This window comes from Pipra filicauda, unplaced genomic scaffold, assembly GCF_003945595.2.
Source record: "Pipra filicauda isolate LSUMZ 115617 unplaced genomic scaffold, ASM394559v2 scaffold342_size772408_pilon, whole genome shotgun sequence".
NCBI lineage: Eukaryota > Metazoa > Chordata > Aves > Passeriformes > Pipridae > Pipra > Pipra filicauda.
In genome coordinates, this window is record NW_024104468.1 from 476958 (window position 1) to 490273 (window position 13316).

Sequence of the window (13316 nt, forward strand, 5' to 3'; positions counted from 1 at the left end):
GAAATTGCCATATTGGTTAGTGTGTGTGTTGTTTGACACTTCTAATCTGTTTTAATATGTTCATAAAATGTTCTTTCCTTTTTGTAGATACTTGTTGCTTTGAGGAATTTACACTTCAAAAATATTGTGCACTGTGATTTAAAACCAGAAAATGTACTACTAGCATCAGCAGAACCATTCCCTCAAGTGAGTGAAGATTAAAAAGTACTGCTTTCATAATTTTTCATTGTTCTTTTCTAAAAGAAATGTAGACATTGCAACTTAAAAAGCAACCACTTGTGGGATTGTTCAACTGAGATGGCCTAGAATTACTTGAACTGCATGTATTATAGTTGTCTCTTTTTTTCCCCTTCCCCCTAAAAATGTCTTTAGTGCATTGCTTTTTCTTATACCCTAAGGAGGGCTTATTAACTTGGGGTTGGACTTGATCTGGATCCTTTTATCTGTACGAGTGCCTGCTGTGTTCAGTTAGGGAACTGTTGCAGAACCATGAACATTACAGCACTGCTGCACACACCAGGCTGTTGATGCTTTTTGCCTGGATATTCTGTCCAGAGTTGGTTTGGTGTGAATTTGAGAATTGTTTGATTTCGATGTAGCTGAAGCCTCCAGCTTCAAGAACATGATTAAGAGGAATGTGATATGGCTGGGATTCATGTGTGTTTTTAACTTTGGTTCTGTGCCTTGTGAGGGTGCAGATTTACCTTTGAAATGAGGTGAGTTTGGAATCAAGTTTTTTGTCCTTATTTGCACGCTTGTGGCCATGTACTATGCAAACTGCCTCAGAGCTGAGGTTCATGCCTTGATCTGAAGCATGGCTGATTCACAGTCTGCAAAAGGGTATCAAGTACCCCTCTGGTCTTGGGCAGTAGCATGCTTTGGAGATTAAGCAGAGATTTCTCAGAGTAAAATATGTTTCTTTTGCAGGTGAAGCTGTGTGATTTTGGCTTTGCACGTATCATTGGTGAAAAGTCTTTCAGGCGCTCTGTGGTGGGGACTCCTGCTTATCTTGCCCCTGAAGTGCTCAGGAGTAAAGGTTACAACCGCTCCCTAGACATGTGGTCAGTAGGGGTCATTGTCTATGTGAGCCTCAGTGGTACATTCCCATTTAATGAAGATGAGGATATAAATGATCAGATTCAAAATGCAGCATTTATGTACCCACCAAATCCTTGGAAGGAAATTTCTAGTGAAGGTAAAGAAATTAATTTTCTCTGTTAGAATGTTTTTACAGGAAGATAACACATTCAAATGCTTAAACCTCAAGGTTCAGTCAGAAAGGAGTGTGTGAATTATTGGTAGTTTGAGTTTAGTAGACTATGCCAAAATAGATAAATACAACCTGCCATACATTTCTGAAAGATAAATTGTTAAATATAATGCTTTAGATAATTTTCAGGGCAGGAGAGTTAATAGATTTAGCAAGAAAAATGAATTGCATGCATGAGGAGGGGGATGAATAACCTGAAACTTCCCAAAATTTCCAGTGAAAGGTTCAGTCGTGTGTAAGTATTTGCTGAATGCTGATCTCAAACCATACTTAATCTAAACTGTAAGCACTGAAACAGTTCAAAGTTGAATCTGGAATTTAGGTTTTGTGCATTAGCAAATATGGATTTAAATGTCAGGTCTGAACAATCTAGAAGTTTACAATGTTGTCCTCAAGCTCTCCAGGTGCCAGCTTTGGTATTAGTAATGTATACACGACTAACACGGGTAGATATGGGAGGGCATGTACAAAAGTATACAATAGTGGAGGTACCTACATAATTGTGGAACACAAGATTATGCTTAAGCTTTTTAGGCACTTCTGAAAATTATTAAAATCAGTAGGGAAAAATATTAATGAATAACATAGTAAAGCTTTTAGTGTTTCCATCAAAAATAGAGAGAAGCTTATCCCATACCTTTTTTTGTAGTCTTGTTTAACATAAGCAAAGCTAAATATGAAATTCAAGAGCTTGGTTAAATTTAGAAGAGTTCAGAAGTATGCACATGCACATAAAATTCATTTCCACTGCACTATGTGAATGATGACAGAGATTATTAGTATTTAAACAATGCAATTTCTGTTTTGTTCTTCTTTGTCAGCCATTGATTTAATAAACAATTTGCTTCAAGTGAAGATGAGAAAACGTTTCAGTGTTGACAAATCCCTTAGTCACCCATGGTTACAGGTAAACCCATCTGCCTTTTTCACTGTTTATAATGGGTGAATAGTGATTTTTTTGGCTGAAATCCTTCAGAGGCTGCTTCCATCACATTCTGCTAACTAGCATTCATGGAGGCTTAAGTATTTCTGGTTTTAGCTTTATGTGCTCCAGGATTCCAGAGCATTCATTGTTTTGTCTCTCCCACCCCTTACTTTCTGTCTGACAACAACATGGTTTTACTCTTTTGGCTCCTCCCCTGAATCTGGGCAGTGATGAGCGCAGGGAGCCCTGTGAAATCAGCATGGAGACAGACATTGTTTGTTTGGTGCTGAAGTGGACACACGGGCTGGTGTGTGCTGTAACTTGTAGTTGGTTTAGAACAGATTTGTTAGGAATGGAATTTATCTGCTGCTTTGAGCTGGGTTACTTTCACAGTGGTTTCACAATACTGCATGCACATACCCATGAGGTTAAGAGGAAAATTCAAATTATTTTGAGAACAAACAATATTGAAATGAGTATAATTTCATATATGTGTATGTATACAGTTAATAATAAAGGTAAATAGCCATCTTGTTACAAAAAGTTTTCATTATTTACAACCTATACTAACCTATTTAATTTTGAACTACTCTTTATAGACAATGCTGAGGTATTTTGTGGGGTGTTTGGGTTTGTTTTTTTTTTTTCTTTATTGTTTAGACAGATCTTGCTTGTATCTTGTGGCTTTTTATACTAAAGTAGAGACAAACTGCAGAATTTATCTGTGGGAATATTGTGCTGCTGTTTCTTAAAAATGCTTCCTTAAATAAATCTCTTTTGTTCCTTAGGATTATCAGACTTGGCTTGACCTCAGAGAATTTGAAACCCGCATTGGAGAGCGTTACATTACCCACGAGAGCGACGATGCACGCTGGAAAGAACACGCTTACGAGCACAACCTTGAGTACCCCCAGCATTTCATTATGGCTCCTAATCCAGATGACATGGAAGAAGACCCTTGATTTATTCATTATGCTAAATTGCAGCAAAGAGGGATGCTCCAGACAGAAACTGAAGATAAGTTTTGGAACAGCTATTGGTCTTTCCAAATGCTGTATGCGTAGTTGGGTGTGTAAAGCCCCAGAGGATCCCGCATTGACATGGGAATAGACTGTCGTCTGACAAGCTTTTCTCCATCTCCGCCTTTAACTATGAGTAGTTACTGGACAGTGGGATAAGCCCTGTTGGGTAACATTTCACTCAGCTGGGTGGCTACAAAGCCACCTCTGAGGTGTAATGTGTACAGGTTGAATGGTTTCTGTGTTTTTCAAGGATTCTTGTTTTTTTTCATAGCCTACGCAATAGGAGTTTTGTAATAGTTTTCTAATCCCTATTTACTAGGCCATAGAGGACTGTTTTCTGTTACTTAGATACATTTCCCATTTCCTAAACTGTGGATGTTGAAAAGAGACTCTAAAAAGAAATTGGTGCAGAATATCTTGGCTAAAGCAATACATGGTGGTTTAGTCAAATACAGCTTTGTAGATGAAGGAATAATTTGCTGCTGTTAAGACAGTTAAATATGTGTGTCTTTGCCCTAATTGAACTTTTTCCAGATACAAAAAAACCCAAACCCATAACTTCTTACATTCCTCTTGAAATGCTGGGTGACAATCTAAGGAGATGACAATCAAAGCTATGCTAGTCCTTCATTTTGTCTGTTAAAGCAATAAGCCACAATGGTGTGCTACTGTGCGAGGCTGGCATGTGTAGTTGATACACACCAAGGGCATTTTGCCCTAAAACTACACAAGTTATGTACAGAGAGCACACAAAACTTGATGTAGCATATCCTTTCACTCTGGAAGACCAGCTTCTAGCAGAAGGATGTGGAAAAATAGGGAAAAATACATGCAGCTTTCTTCCGTTGTTTTGAGTAATTAGATTTTTAAATTTTTCTAATATTTTTCTAATTTTTTTAAGGTTCCTTGGAGTTACATCAAGAGTAGTTTGTAGCCTGCTAGCTTGTATCTTAACTCTGCTCAAAACCTAGGAGTAACAGTGGATGCATCACCTGTTGCTTCTGCCAGGGCAGCTGGATTGTAGGAGAAAGGACTTGCCTTCCCACCTTAACCTGCAGCCCCTCCCATACTTTTTACGGTGTCCAGTGCTGTTTGAGATGAATGAAGAGTCTGAAACCAACTTCTAACTCAGTTTTTTATGCAGATGCCTCAGTTGAAGAACTCCCAACCACCTGTTGGACTTGTAGCACAATACAGTAGTGTTCTTTGGAAATGATTCCCTTGGAGAACAGTTTGAGTTCATGGTATTTCAAAGAAGTGTGGGGCCATGAATGCTAAATGCAAATAGAAGAGGAGGTTTTTTGTCCTATTTTAAAAAACAGAAAGGGTGAAATCTTTATCTTTGCGGGGGATAACAGCATTGTGGTGCTGGAAGGTGCAGCATGGCTGTACATACCACTGATATGCCAAGCTGTTTAACTGGAGCTTGGTTGGAAATACTTATAAAATACTGATAACAGGCTTGAACTGCAAAGTCAGTGAGAGGATTTGGGGTATCTCCTCTCTCCTACAAAGATTTTCTTTTTTGTTTCTGTGTAGATAAGTATTTTTTTCTATTGTTGTTATTCAGGTAAGGAAACAGGTGAGCAGACTTTATAAGTTGTTAGATAAACTTAAAATGTTACGTGGTTATTTCAGGGTTGGCAGCTGCTTGTGACAGCAGTGACCTGGCAGTAAAGTCAGTGGCAATTGCAGAAGTATATGCCCACAGGTAGGTTTGGGTCTTTGACCCACCTTTTCCTTTCCTATTGCCCCTAAACTGCCACTGCATTTTGGAGGCTGAGCTCTGGCTTCTTAACCCTGTTGGGGAGGGTTTCAGGACTGATTCTTCAAAGAGGCACGATTTTTCATCTTTGGAACCTGTGATGTTGGTAGTCTGGCATTTGCCCAGGCTTGGCAAGGGAAGCAGTGCTGTTTTTCAACTTCCACTGCTCAAGTGACCAAATTTCAGTGAAGCCATTGCTATCTTCCATCCTAACTGTAATAATGTAGATACAGTTTGGTTTTAAACTTCAGATTTAATACTTGAGCTGTCACTTCAGTTTACCTGTGGTTCTTTTGTTGTTTGTTTGTGTTGTTTTAAGGGAGGAAATAAAGCCAGCTCAGTCACTTGAAAAAGCACAACAGGAACAGAGGAAGGAGGGGACAACAATGAAGTAGAAGGCCTGGCTGATGTCCCTCCCCATGAAGTCTGCTTTGCTTCAAAATATTATAGGAGCTATTTATTCTTCAAGTTGTATTAAAATAAAAATAATGCTGTTGGCCTTTGGAGGAGATTGCCTGATCATATATGCAGACTTATGGGGCCAGACAATAGAAGCCACAAGCAGCTAATAGCCAAGAAACCAAAAAAAATCAGACATACATAAGGAGTAAACTTTCTTCAGAATAGTAAAAATAGCTGAGTTTTTTTATTCCCTTTTTTTCTACCTTAACTGCAAACTTTGACAGCAGTAGGTTACAGTGTTTAATACCCTTATCCCTAGATGAATTAAGTTGCATTCATTCAAGCAATAGTGCTATGGTGATGCTAGGAAAAAAAGCTCATGTAAAATTTATAGCCTTGAAAGGACACTGTCAAGTACTTTTATATTTTTATACATCCCATTGTTTGTAAATATCCTCTGATAAGCTTGAAAATAAAATTTATTTCCCTATCAGTCTTGTTCTTTTTATTTACATGAATTATCTCACCTATCAGATGTTCTTAGAAGTAAATACTTGCTTGTTTGTGGATTTGACATTAGATATGCCCTGCTCTGGGAATTCTGTTAGCAGTAATTTCTTTTGCATGCATCCTGTCACCATTCTCTTTATAAAAATATTTTCAAGGCACCTTGATTTTATTCAAGTACAAAAGCTGAGTACATTTAAAGACTCCTTAGCACATCTCTTTGTTACTGACAAGTTTTGATTCACTAGTCAATACTTCACTCAGCTCTATCCTAAGACCCTTGAAACATTGTTCATTCTCCGCTCTGTGTGTGCTGCTTTCTGTATGAGCAGTATTTTATTACCACTTATACTGCTTTGAGTAGGTCAGTCAGGAGGTTTACTGTGCTGCACTAGATTTCCTCTGAAATAGCACTCCCTACCAAAATGTGGCTGGGCCCTGATGCATAGATCAGTTTGAGAAAATTGCCTGAAGAAGGTGATACTTATCTGCTTTCAGTTCAAAGATACTTAGTTCTTACCTTACTGCATATATGTTAATTACAATACTGCAAAACATTTAGTATGTAAAACCATAAAATGCATTCCTTTTACTGGGATTTGTTTTTCAAATTTAACAGGATGTTACTGAAAACTACTGCTATCAGACATTTTGCTATAGTATTTGAAATTACTTCAGTAAGAGTTCATTAAATCCAGCAACAGGTGGTAAAGGAGACTTCGATTCTGGCTTATCTTTCTTGTCAGGATGTACAAGTCTGTGGTGAGGCAGCAGGGCAAAGAAGTTAAAGCAGTCCCCCATGTTCTCAGGATTCATCAGCATATCGTAGCTGTGAAGTAACTGCTCACGAGTCGCTGTGTCACGTGAATTCTGCAAGAGCACCTGAAAAAGAGAATGTAGGTTAAAGCTCTTCCTGCTTTCCTATAAATTCCCACATACCTGCAATCCCTTTTGCATCCTTTTCACTTACACTAATTAACAGTGCTGTAATGGTTGGTGGAACTGGTGAGATCACTGGTGGTGCTACATATATCCATGTATGAGCTAAGCTTTGCATTAAATGCTCCTAAATATAGTATGATCAGTTTACTTCCAGGGATCCTGAGTAACTTAGGTCTAGGAGAAGCAACTTTTTGATCTCCCATCTATGTGTTATTTTGAACAACTTCATTTTAAAATCAGATGTTTATAAAATGGAATGGGCTGCCCAGAGAGGTGGTGGATTCACCATCCCTGGAGATTTTTAAATGCAGATTGGACGTGGCACTGAGTGCCATGATCTAGTAAATGGACTGGATTTGGACCAAGGGTTGGACTCTATGATCTCGGAGGTCTTTTCCAACCCAATCGATTCTATGATTCTATGAAAAGCTCTCTTGCTGCTTAAAAGTATTGTCTGTGGATTAGGAGAGGTTATGTACCTGTAAGCACTATCGTACCTGCAACCGGAGGTCAATGCCCATGTTTTTTAAAAACTCCCGCTGTTTTATGGGGCCTAATGTAGTTGTTCTTTCCTGTGTCATCTTTCGGAGATAGCTGAAATCAACATCTGCTGTCAGGTCTGCTGTGCCTGGAGCGCTCAGCACATCGTGAAGTTTGTGATTCTGGAAACCCTGAAAAATTAAATTGGAAGATTATACTCAGCGGTAGTCCAGCTGTCATAGTTGGGGCCAGCAAAAACTAAGTTGTGCATTTGAGGGGTGAGAATAGCAAATTATACATGGAAAATTTGAGATAAATCTAGCGAGGGCTCAGATTATCCTCTTCCATCTGACAGAAACCTTTGTGGGTACAGATTAAATAAGAATTACTCAATTTTATGACTGCAGCATAATGCAGTTTTTGGTATTACATTCACTTAAGAACTTTCTTTTACAAGAACCTAATGATCAAAGGGACAAATAAAAGATAACAGAGTATTTTGGCTTCTTATTTGAGGGTAAATGACTTACCCGGAAGGTGTCAGTTTTGGTTCCATCATGGCCATAATCTGCAACCAGTGCAGCCCCACCATCCTTCTCTATACGACAAGCAAGCCTCTGGATGATGACACCAGCCTCAGGACACACTTCCACGTGATCTCTCATTTCTTCCGGCTAGTGCAGAGTTCAGAGACCAAAACACCTGTGTTAGCAGACAAATACAGGGCAAGAGTTCTTCACACTTGATGTCTTGGGACTGAGGTGCAGGGGGGGGTATTCTAGGCTACCTACAGCTTGAGCTAGTTTTTGCTATCAGTCATTTTCAATGAGTGCTGGATTTTAGTCACCTCTTCTGTAGTAACCTGTAGTCCAAGAAAAATTTTTCTACCAATTAAGAATACCTGCATCAGGTGAAACCTCCTTACTGTGGTACTGAAAGAATGAAAATAGCTCTTCAGCTGTGCACACGCTTCCAAGAGACCTTCCTGTGTGAAATTTTGTAGTTGGTTTTGATCTCCAGTACTTCATTTTATAACTTTGAGTAGCCAGTGAACTTCAGGAAAAAAAAAACACTCATGGACCCTTTCCATTAAAGGTCAGTGTAGCACAGAAGCGCCCAGCTGCATGCAGCAGTACCATGCAGCAGGCTGAGAGCCTGGCTGGGGCAGGGCCACTGCCGAGATGGGGATGTGACACATGCAGTGCAGAACTCTCCCTTGTCACTTGCTGCCTCAGTTTGCTCTCTGAAGCATTTTGTGTGTTCAAGCTCTGATTTTGCAGAGTTGGGTAGATGTGTTATTTCTGTGCTATATTTTCACAGCATACAAAATAAAATGCTTGTGGAAATTTTGCAGAATGGAAAAAAGCTCTATTTACTCGTTTGTAGACTGAGAGCCCTCCTCTTGCTATCAAGGTAATTGAAAAGCAGTAAATGTACTTGAAAGAGTCAGTAAAAGTGTAAGTATGAGCTCTGGTAGGCATAAACTCACTTGGATGAAGTTTTCTGTCGCAGGGGTGCTGGATGGTGACAGGACAAACCGCAGCTTGTCAGGAACTTCTGGATCTATATCAACCAACACTTCCCGCCAGCCTTTCTCAGTTCTCTGTTTAACAAGCCCAAAGTACTCATTTTACATTCTAATGGGTACCACAGCATCTTGTTTATTTGATTGAACTAGTATGTCAAGCATTTTCAGAAATGTTTTAAGAACACAATATGCTATTAAAACCAGTTACTCATTCTATTTAATTCCAGTAACTGCTTTAGAAAAAGCCTGTGGTAAGAGTCTCATCTGCAGAGCCAACAAATACAGGTTTAATGACACTTAAAAGGAATGAATGATGCTCTGAAGAAAAATGTTGCCTCTTCTATTGACAGTGCAACGTTTAATTTATCAAAATAAAATAATTCATTCTACCAGAGATTTTGCATAAACTAATTTCTTCTGAATCATAACCAGCCTCTATTAGCTACTCTCATTGCCATTTAAATGAAAGTCCTTCAGCCTTTTGTTAGTAATGCTAGAGAAAATCATGTGAAAATTAATAACTTTGCTAATGTAACATCAGAAATAAAAAACCCAACACTTGCAGCATTATTTCAGCAGAAAGAAATCCTTAGCTTTCTACAAGTTTTTCCATTCATCAGCATTCCATTTTATCAGCAGAGACAGTACATATGTCTAATTTGGCACCCTAATTCTGTTCTTCCTCAAAGGGAAAAAGCGTTTGAGCAGATGGTCACAATTACAATAATAATCTTGCTATACCTGAAATTTATGTATTGGCAAGGCATCAAAGAACTCATGTGCTAGGTAAAAGCTGTAACCTGGGGGAAGGTAAAAAAAGAATGCATTAAATTATTTATGCTTCTGTAGCAGCTTCCAGTTGAAAATTAATTTTTTAAATGATTTTTAATGAATTAAGCTAATTAATGTGGTTGTGAAATAATTACTTCCAGCTTGGATACATCAAAGACAGTATTTCTACAACTAGTTCTAGTTTCCAGTCCATGAATTTTAGATCACTATATCATGAAAGGAAATTCAGGCAAAGCCAGCGAATAGTTTTCTATGAAAAGAAAATGTCAGAAAATGAAATTGGATAGCCATCCCCAAATGAAGGTAGGCGGACTATGTTGCAGTTATGAAAATGAGTCAATATCCTGCCTCAGGCTTGTACAAGTAAGAGCAAATATGTATTTTTAACTACTTTTCTGTCCAGTGTGAAGGATAGAAGAGATGCCCTCCGTTATCAAAAGCTGCATATGAAGGAAGGACACCATCCCTTTAATGAGGTGTTCAAGCTCCTTACCTGACGGCACATCTTGAATGTCTCTGTACCAAAAAATGGGAATTCCAGTCTTGCTAATGCCTTTCATGTAAGCAGACTCGTCCTTGGGACTTGGTTGCATCTTCCCTCCTGTCAGCATCCGCGCTTGGATCTCACCGAGTTTGGGACTCACTTCTACCAGGTGAACAGAGACATCACATTTACTAAGTACAGAGGAGAGCTGGTTGAAGACCTATAAAGGCAGATCAGTTCTATTAGCCACAGTCTTGTGCAGTGTACATTAAAGGCTTAAGTATTAACCTTTCATCTCATTATTGACAGTCAAGATAAAAAATTTATTTGGCTTTCTGTTTAATAAAACAGCCTCAGTGAAATAGACTGCATTCAGAAGGAAGTGAAGTGGGAATTTCTTCATATATTTTAATAAAAGCTGCTATGCTTCTAGTAAAGTTGGCAAAAGACATATTACGGGCTGTAAGGACAACATGAAATGCTAATTGGAACAGTAATAGCAGCTCCTCTAAGATCTGCAGAGAGTTTAACATTAGGAGAAAAATGGTTCAGTTTTCACTGACACCATAAACAAGTGTTCAATATCCCACTGTTCTTATTATTCATTAACATATGTAAATAAAATAAAAGTTCTTCTGAGGTGCTAAATCCCATTAGTGATCTGTTTATGAATCAGCAGTATTTTAATTGACAGCTATGCAAGCACAACTGAACACAAAGGGTTAATTCAAAAGAAATAAGCCCCTAAAATCCCCAAAAGAACTAATACAATTTCACTCCTATGTTACTGTTCTCCCTCCCTTCTTCCTATTCCTTGCACTGAGGTTTCCATCCCAGTTACACACAGCTCCTAAATGCTTTCCAGTTTGGATAATGCTTTCCTACTCAGAGGTAATTTGTAATGGAATATTCCTGCCCTCCCCTTCTATCAAGTGGTGTTTGGAAGATCACACACATGTCCATGCAGTGGGTGCACAATGGCCTGTGTTCCGCTTCTGAATGAGAGACCTGCTGCTGTCTCAGAAACACACATCTATTTCAATTTGAGTCTGAGCTGCAAACCTGACTGAAGTGATTTGGTTACTAGGGAAGGTTAAACCCTGACAGCAAAACATCATTCCTTCAGATTTCACAGTAGCCAGGGAATAAAGCCAGAAACAAAAATATGAACAGTTTTCACCTACCCGTAATATATCCTCAGTAAGGGTGCCCCTCCCTGGGCCCAGTTCCACCAGCTGGAAGGTGTTAGGTTTGCCCATGGCCATCCATTCACTAATATACCATATTCCTATTAACTGTCAGTGAGAAACAACACAAAGGGTTTACAGTAGTAACTTCAGAACTTGTGGAAAGTGATACCTGCCTTTTGTTTGATAATAACTAAGATAATATGGCCACATTCTCTCCCCACATTTCAAAGTTAAGAATAATAATGATACATAACTTCATGCTCTTCTCTTTAAATAATTAAATTGATGATTGATTGCTGTCAGCCCAACAGAAGTAACTCTCCATCAGTAAATGCGGGGACTCTGTTCTGGCTGAACTTTTACTTAAGGCCCAAATGCAGGTCACTGCCCAGGTGCCTCTGAACAACTGTTCTTCACAACAGTGCATTTACCAAAGTGTTAACAAGAACAGCAGTCAGTGCATCTTCACTACTGAAAACGAAACACAAACCAGAGTCAGCCAGACCGAACTCTGGAAATTATTTTTGAGGAGAATTTTCACAGTGGGAAACCACCATAACTCTCTTTATTTATAAACAAGTTCCATATGAAAGTAAGCGTTAATAATCACAGACCGTGTTTCAGACTATACACATGAAAGGACTTTCAGTAAAACACCCCTTCCTCCCTCAGAACCAATTTTGATTTTGGGAAATAACTTGAATCTTATTATTGCTACCCAAGTATTTTAACATTGGTAAGGTACCAGAACACTGGCCTGGAAATCACAGAATGCGTAAAGTTGGAAGTGACCACATCTAGTCCAACCTCCCTGCTCAAGCAGGGTCCTCCTACAGCACATGGCACAGGATTGTGTCCATACAGTTCTTTGCCTCTTGTCCTACTGCTTGGCACAACTGAGAAGAGCCTGGCTCCATCCTCTTGATAGCCTCCCTTCAGATAGTTATAGATATTGATAAGTCCCCTCTGTTGTCTCTTTTTAAGGAAGAGGCTGAACAGGCCCAGGTCTCTCAGCCTTTCCTCGTAAAAGAGATGCTCCAGTCCCTTAATTATCTTTGTTGCCCTCCACTGGACTGACACCAGGAGCTCCATGCCTCTCCTGTACTGAGGAGCCCAGATCTGGACACAGCACTCCAGGTGCAGCCTCATCAGAACAGAGAAGGGGGCAGGATCACCTCCCTTGACCTGCTGGTAATGCTCTTCCTGATGCATCCTAGGATAGCATTGACCCTGTAGGCCACCGGGGCACACTGCTGGCCCAGGGACAGCTTGTTGTCCACCAGGACCCCAGCCAGTCCCGCGGGGACAAGGTAAACAAACAAACAAACAAACAAACAAAATCACTCAGGACACACGGAACTGCGTTACCTCTCCGAACACCTGACTTATTTCAGGCGAGGTGATGAAGTCCCCGCTCTCGCCGATGCCGCCGCGGCGGGTGTAGTAACCCTGGGGGGACAGAGAGGGGAGAGGGGCCGGGGCCGCGGTGAGCGGCAGGGCCGGGGCACAGCCCCCCTGGGCCGCCTCGGCCCGTTCCCGCCGTACCTGTGCAGGGTTGGTGAGCGCCTCCCGCATGTACTCGGCCACCGTCACGGGCCCGCTGGCCCGCACCTTGCGACACAGGTGCCGCAGCAGCGCCCCGTCCCCGCCGGCCGCCGCCGCCGCCTCGCCCCCCGCGCCCGAGCACAGCCGCGCCGCCGCCGGAGCTGAGGGGAGAGCAGGGAGAGAGGGGGCTCAGCGGGGCGGCCCCGGGAGGAGCGGCAGGGAGAGGCGCGGAGGGGCGAGAGGCGGCGCTCACCGTGGGGCGGGGACGGGGCGCGGGGGAGCCGCCGGCGGCCGGCCAGGAGCGCCCGGCGCGCCAGCAGCAGCACCATGGCGGCGGCTCCCGGTTCTCCCGCTCCTCCCTCTCGTTCCTCCTCCTCCTCCCGGGTCCCGGCCCCCCAGCAAGGACGGGGCAGCGGCCGGACACGCGTCACGCGTGTGCGCGGGAGACCTTCCGGCGGGCGGCG

General features: G+C 41.2%; 2 protein-coding genes across 6 annotated transcripts in view; one reads left to right on the plus strand and one right to left on the minus strand.

The window, feature by feature from the left end:
* Positions 1–5877, plus strand: part of PRKD3 (protein kinase D3) — a 45431-nt gene extending 39554 nt beyond the window's left edge. For 4 of the 5 annotated variants that reach the window (XM_039384249.1, XM_039384252.1, XM_039384250.1 and 1 more), the window contains 4 exons: positions 88–186; positions 928–1195; positions 2092–2177; positions 2984–5877. In XM_039384249.1, the coding sequence (XP_039240183.1) occupies positions 88–186; positions 928–1195; positions 2092–2177; positions 2984–3157 (627 nt within the window). In that variant the 3' untranslated portion in view covers positions 3158–5877. The remainder of the gene's footprint in view (positions 1–87; positions 187–927; positions 1196–2091; positions 2178–2983) is intronic. The other variant, XR_005564629.1, reaches the window with a different exon arrangement.
* Positions 2642–13181, minus strand: NDUFAF7 (NADH:ubiquinone oxidoreductase complex assembly factor 7). Its single transcript, XM_027732549.2, has 10 exons — positions 13106–13181; positions 12853–13013; positions 12676–12756; positions 11302–11412; positions 10127–10337; positions 9583–9641; positions 8803–8916; positions 7844–7987; positions 7331–7504; positions 2642–6773 (listed from the first exon to the last, which is right to left on the minus strand). Exons 1-10 carry the CDS (start codon positions 13179–13181, stop codon positions 6561–6563), a joined length of 1344 nt encoding a protein of 447 aa, XP_027588350.1. The 3' UTR covers positions 2642–6560.
* Between the last annotated feature and the right edge of the window lie 135 nt (positions 13182–13316).

Coding starts and splice junctions, on each gene's coding strand:
- NDUFAF7 (XM_027732549.2), bottom strand. CDS start 13,181: ATGGTGCTGCTGCTGGCGCGCCGGGCGCTCCTGGCCGGCCGCCGGCGG. Junction 12,757..12,852: donor CGCTCACCAACCCTGCACAG/GTACGGCGGGAA, acceptor CTGTCCCCCCAG/GGTTACTACACCCGCCGCGG. Junction 10,338..11,301: donor TTACTGAGGATATATTACGG/GTAGGTGAAAAC, acceptor CTGCCTTTATAG/GTCTTCAACCAGCTCTCCTC.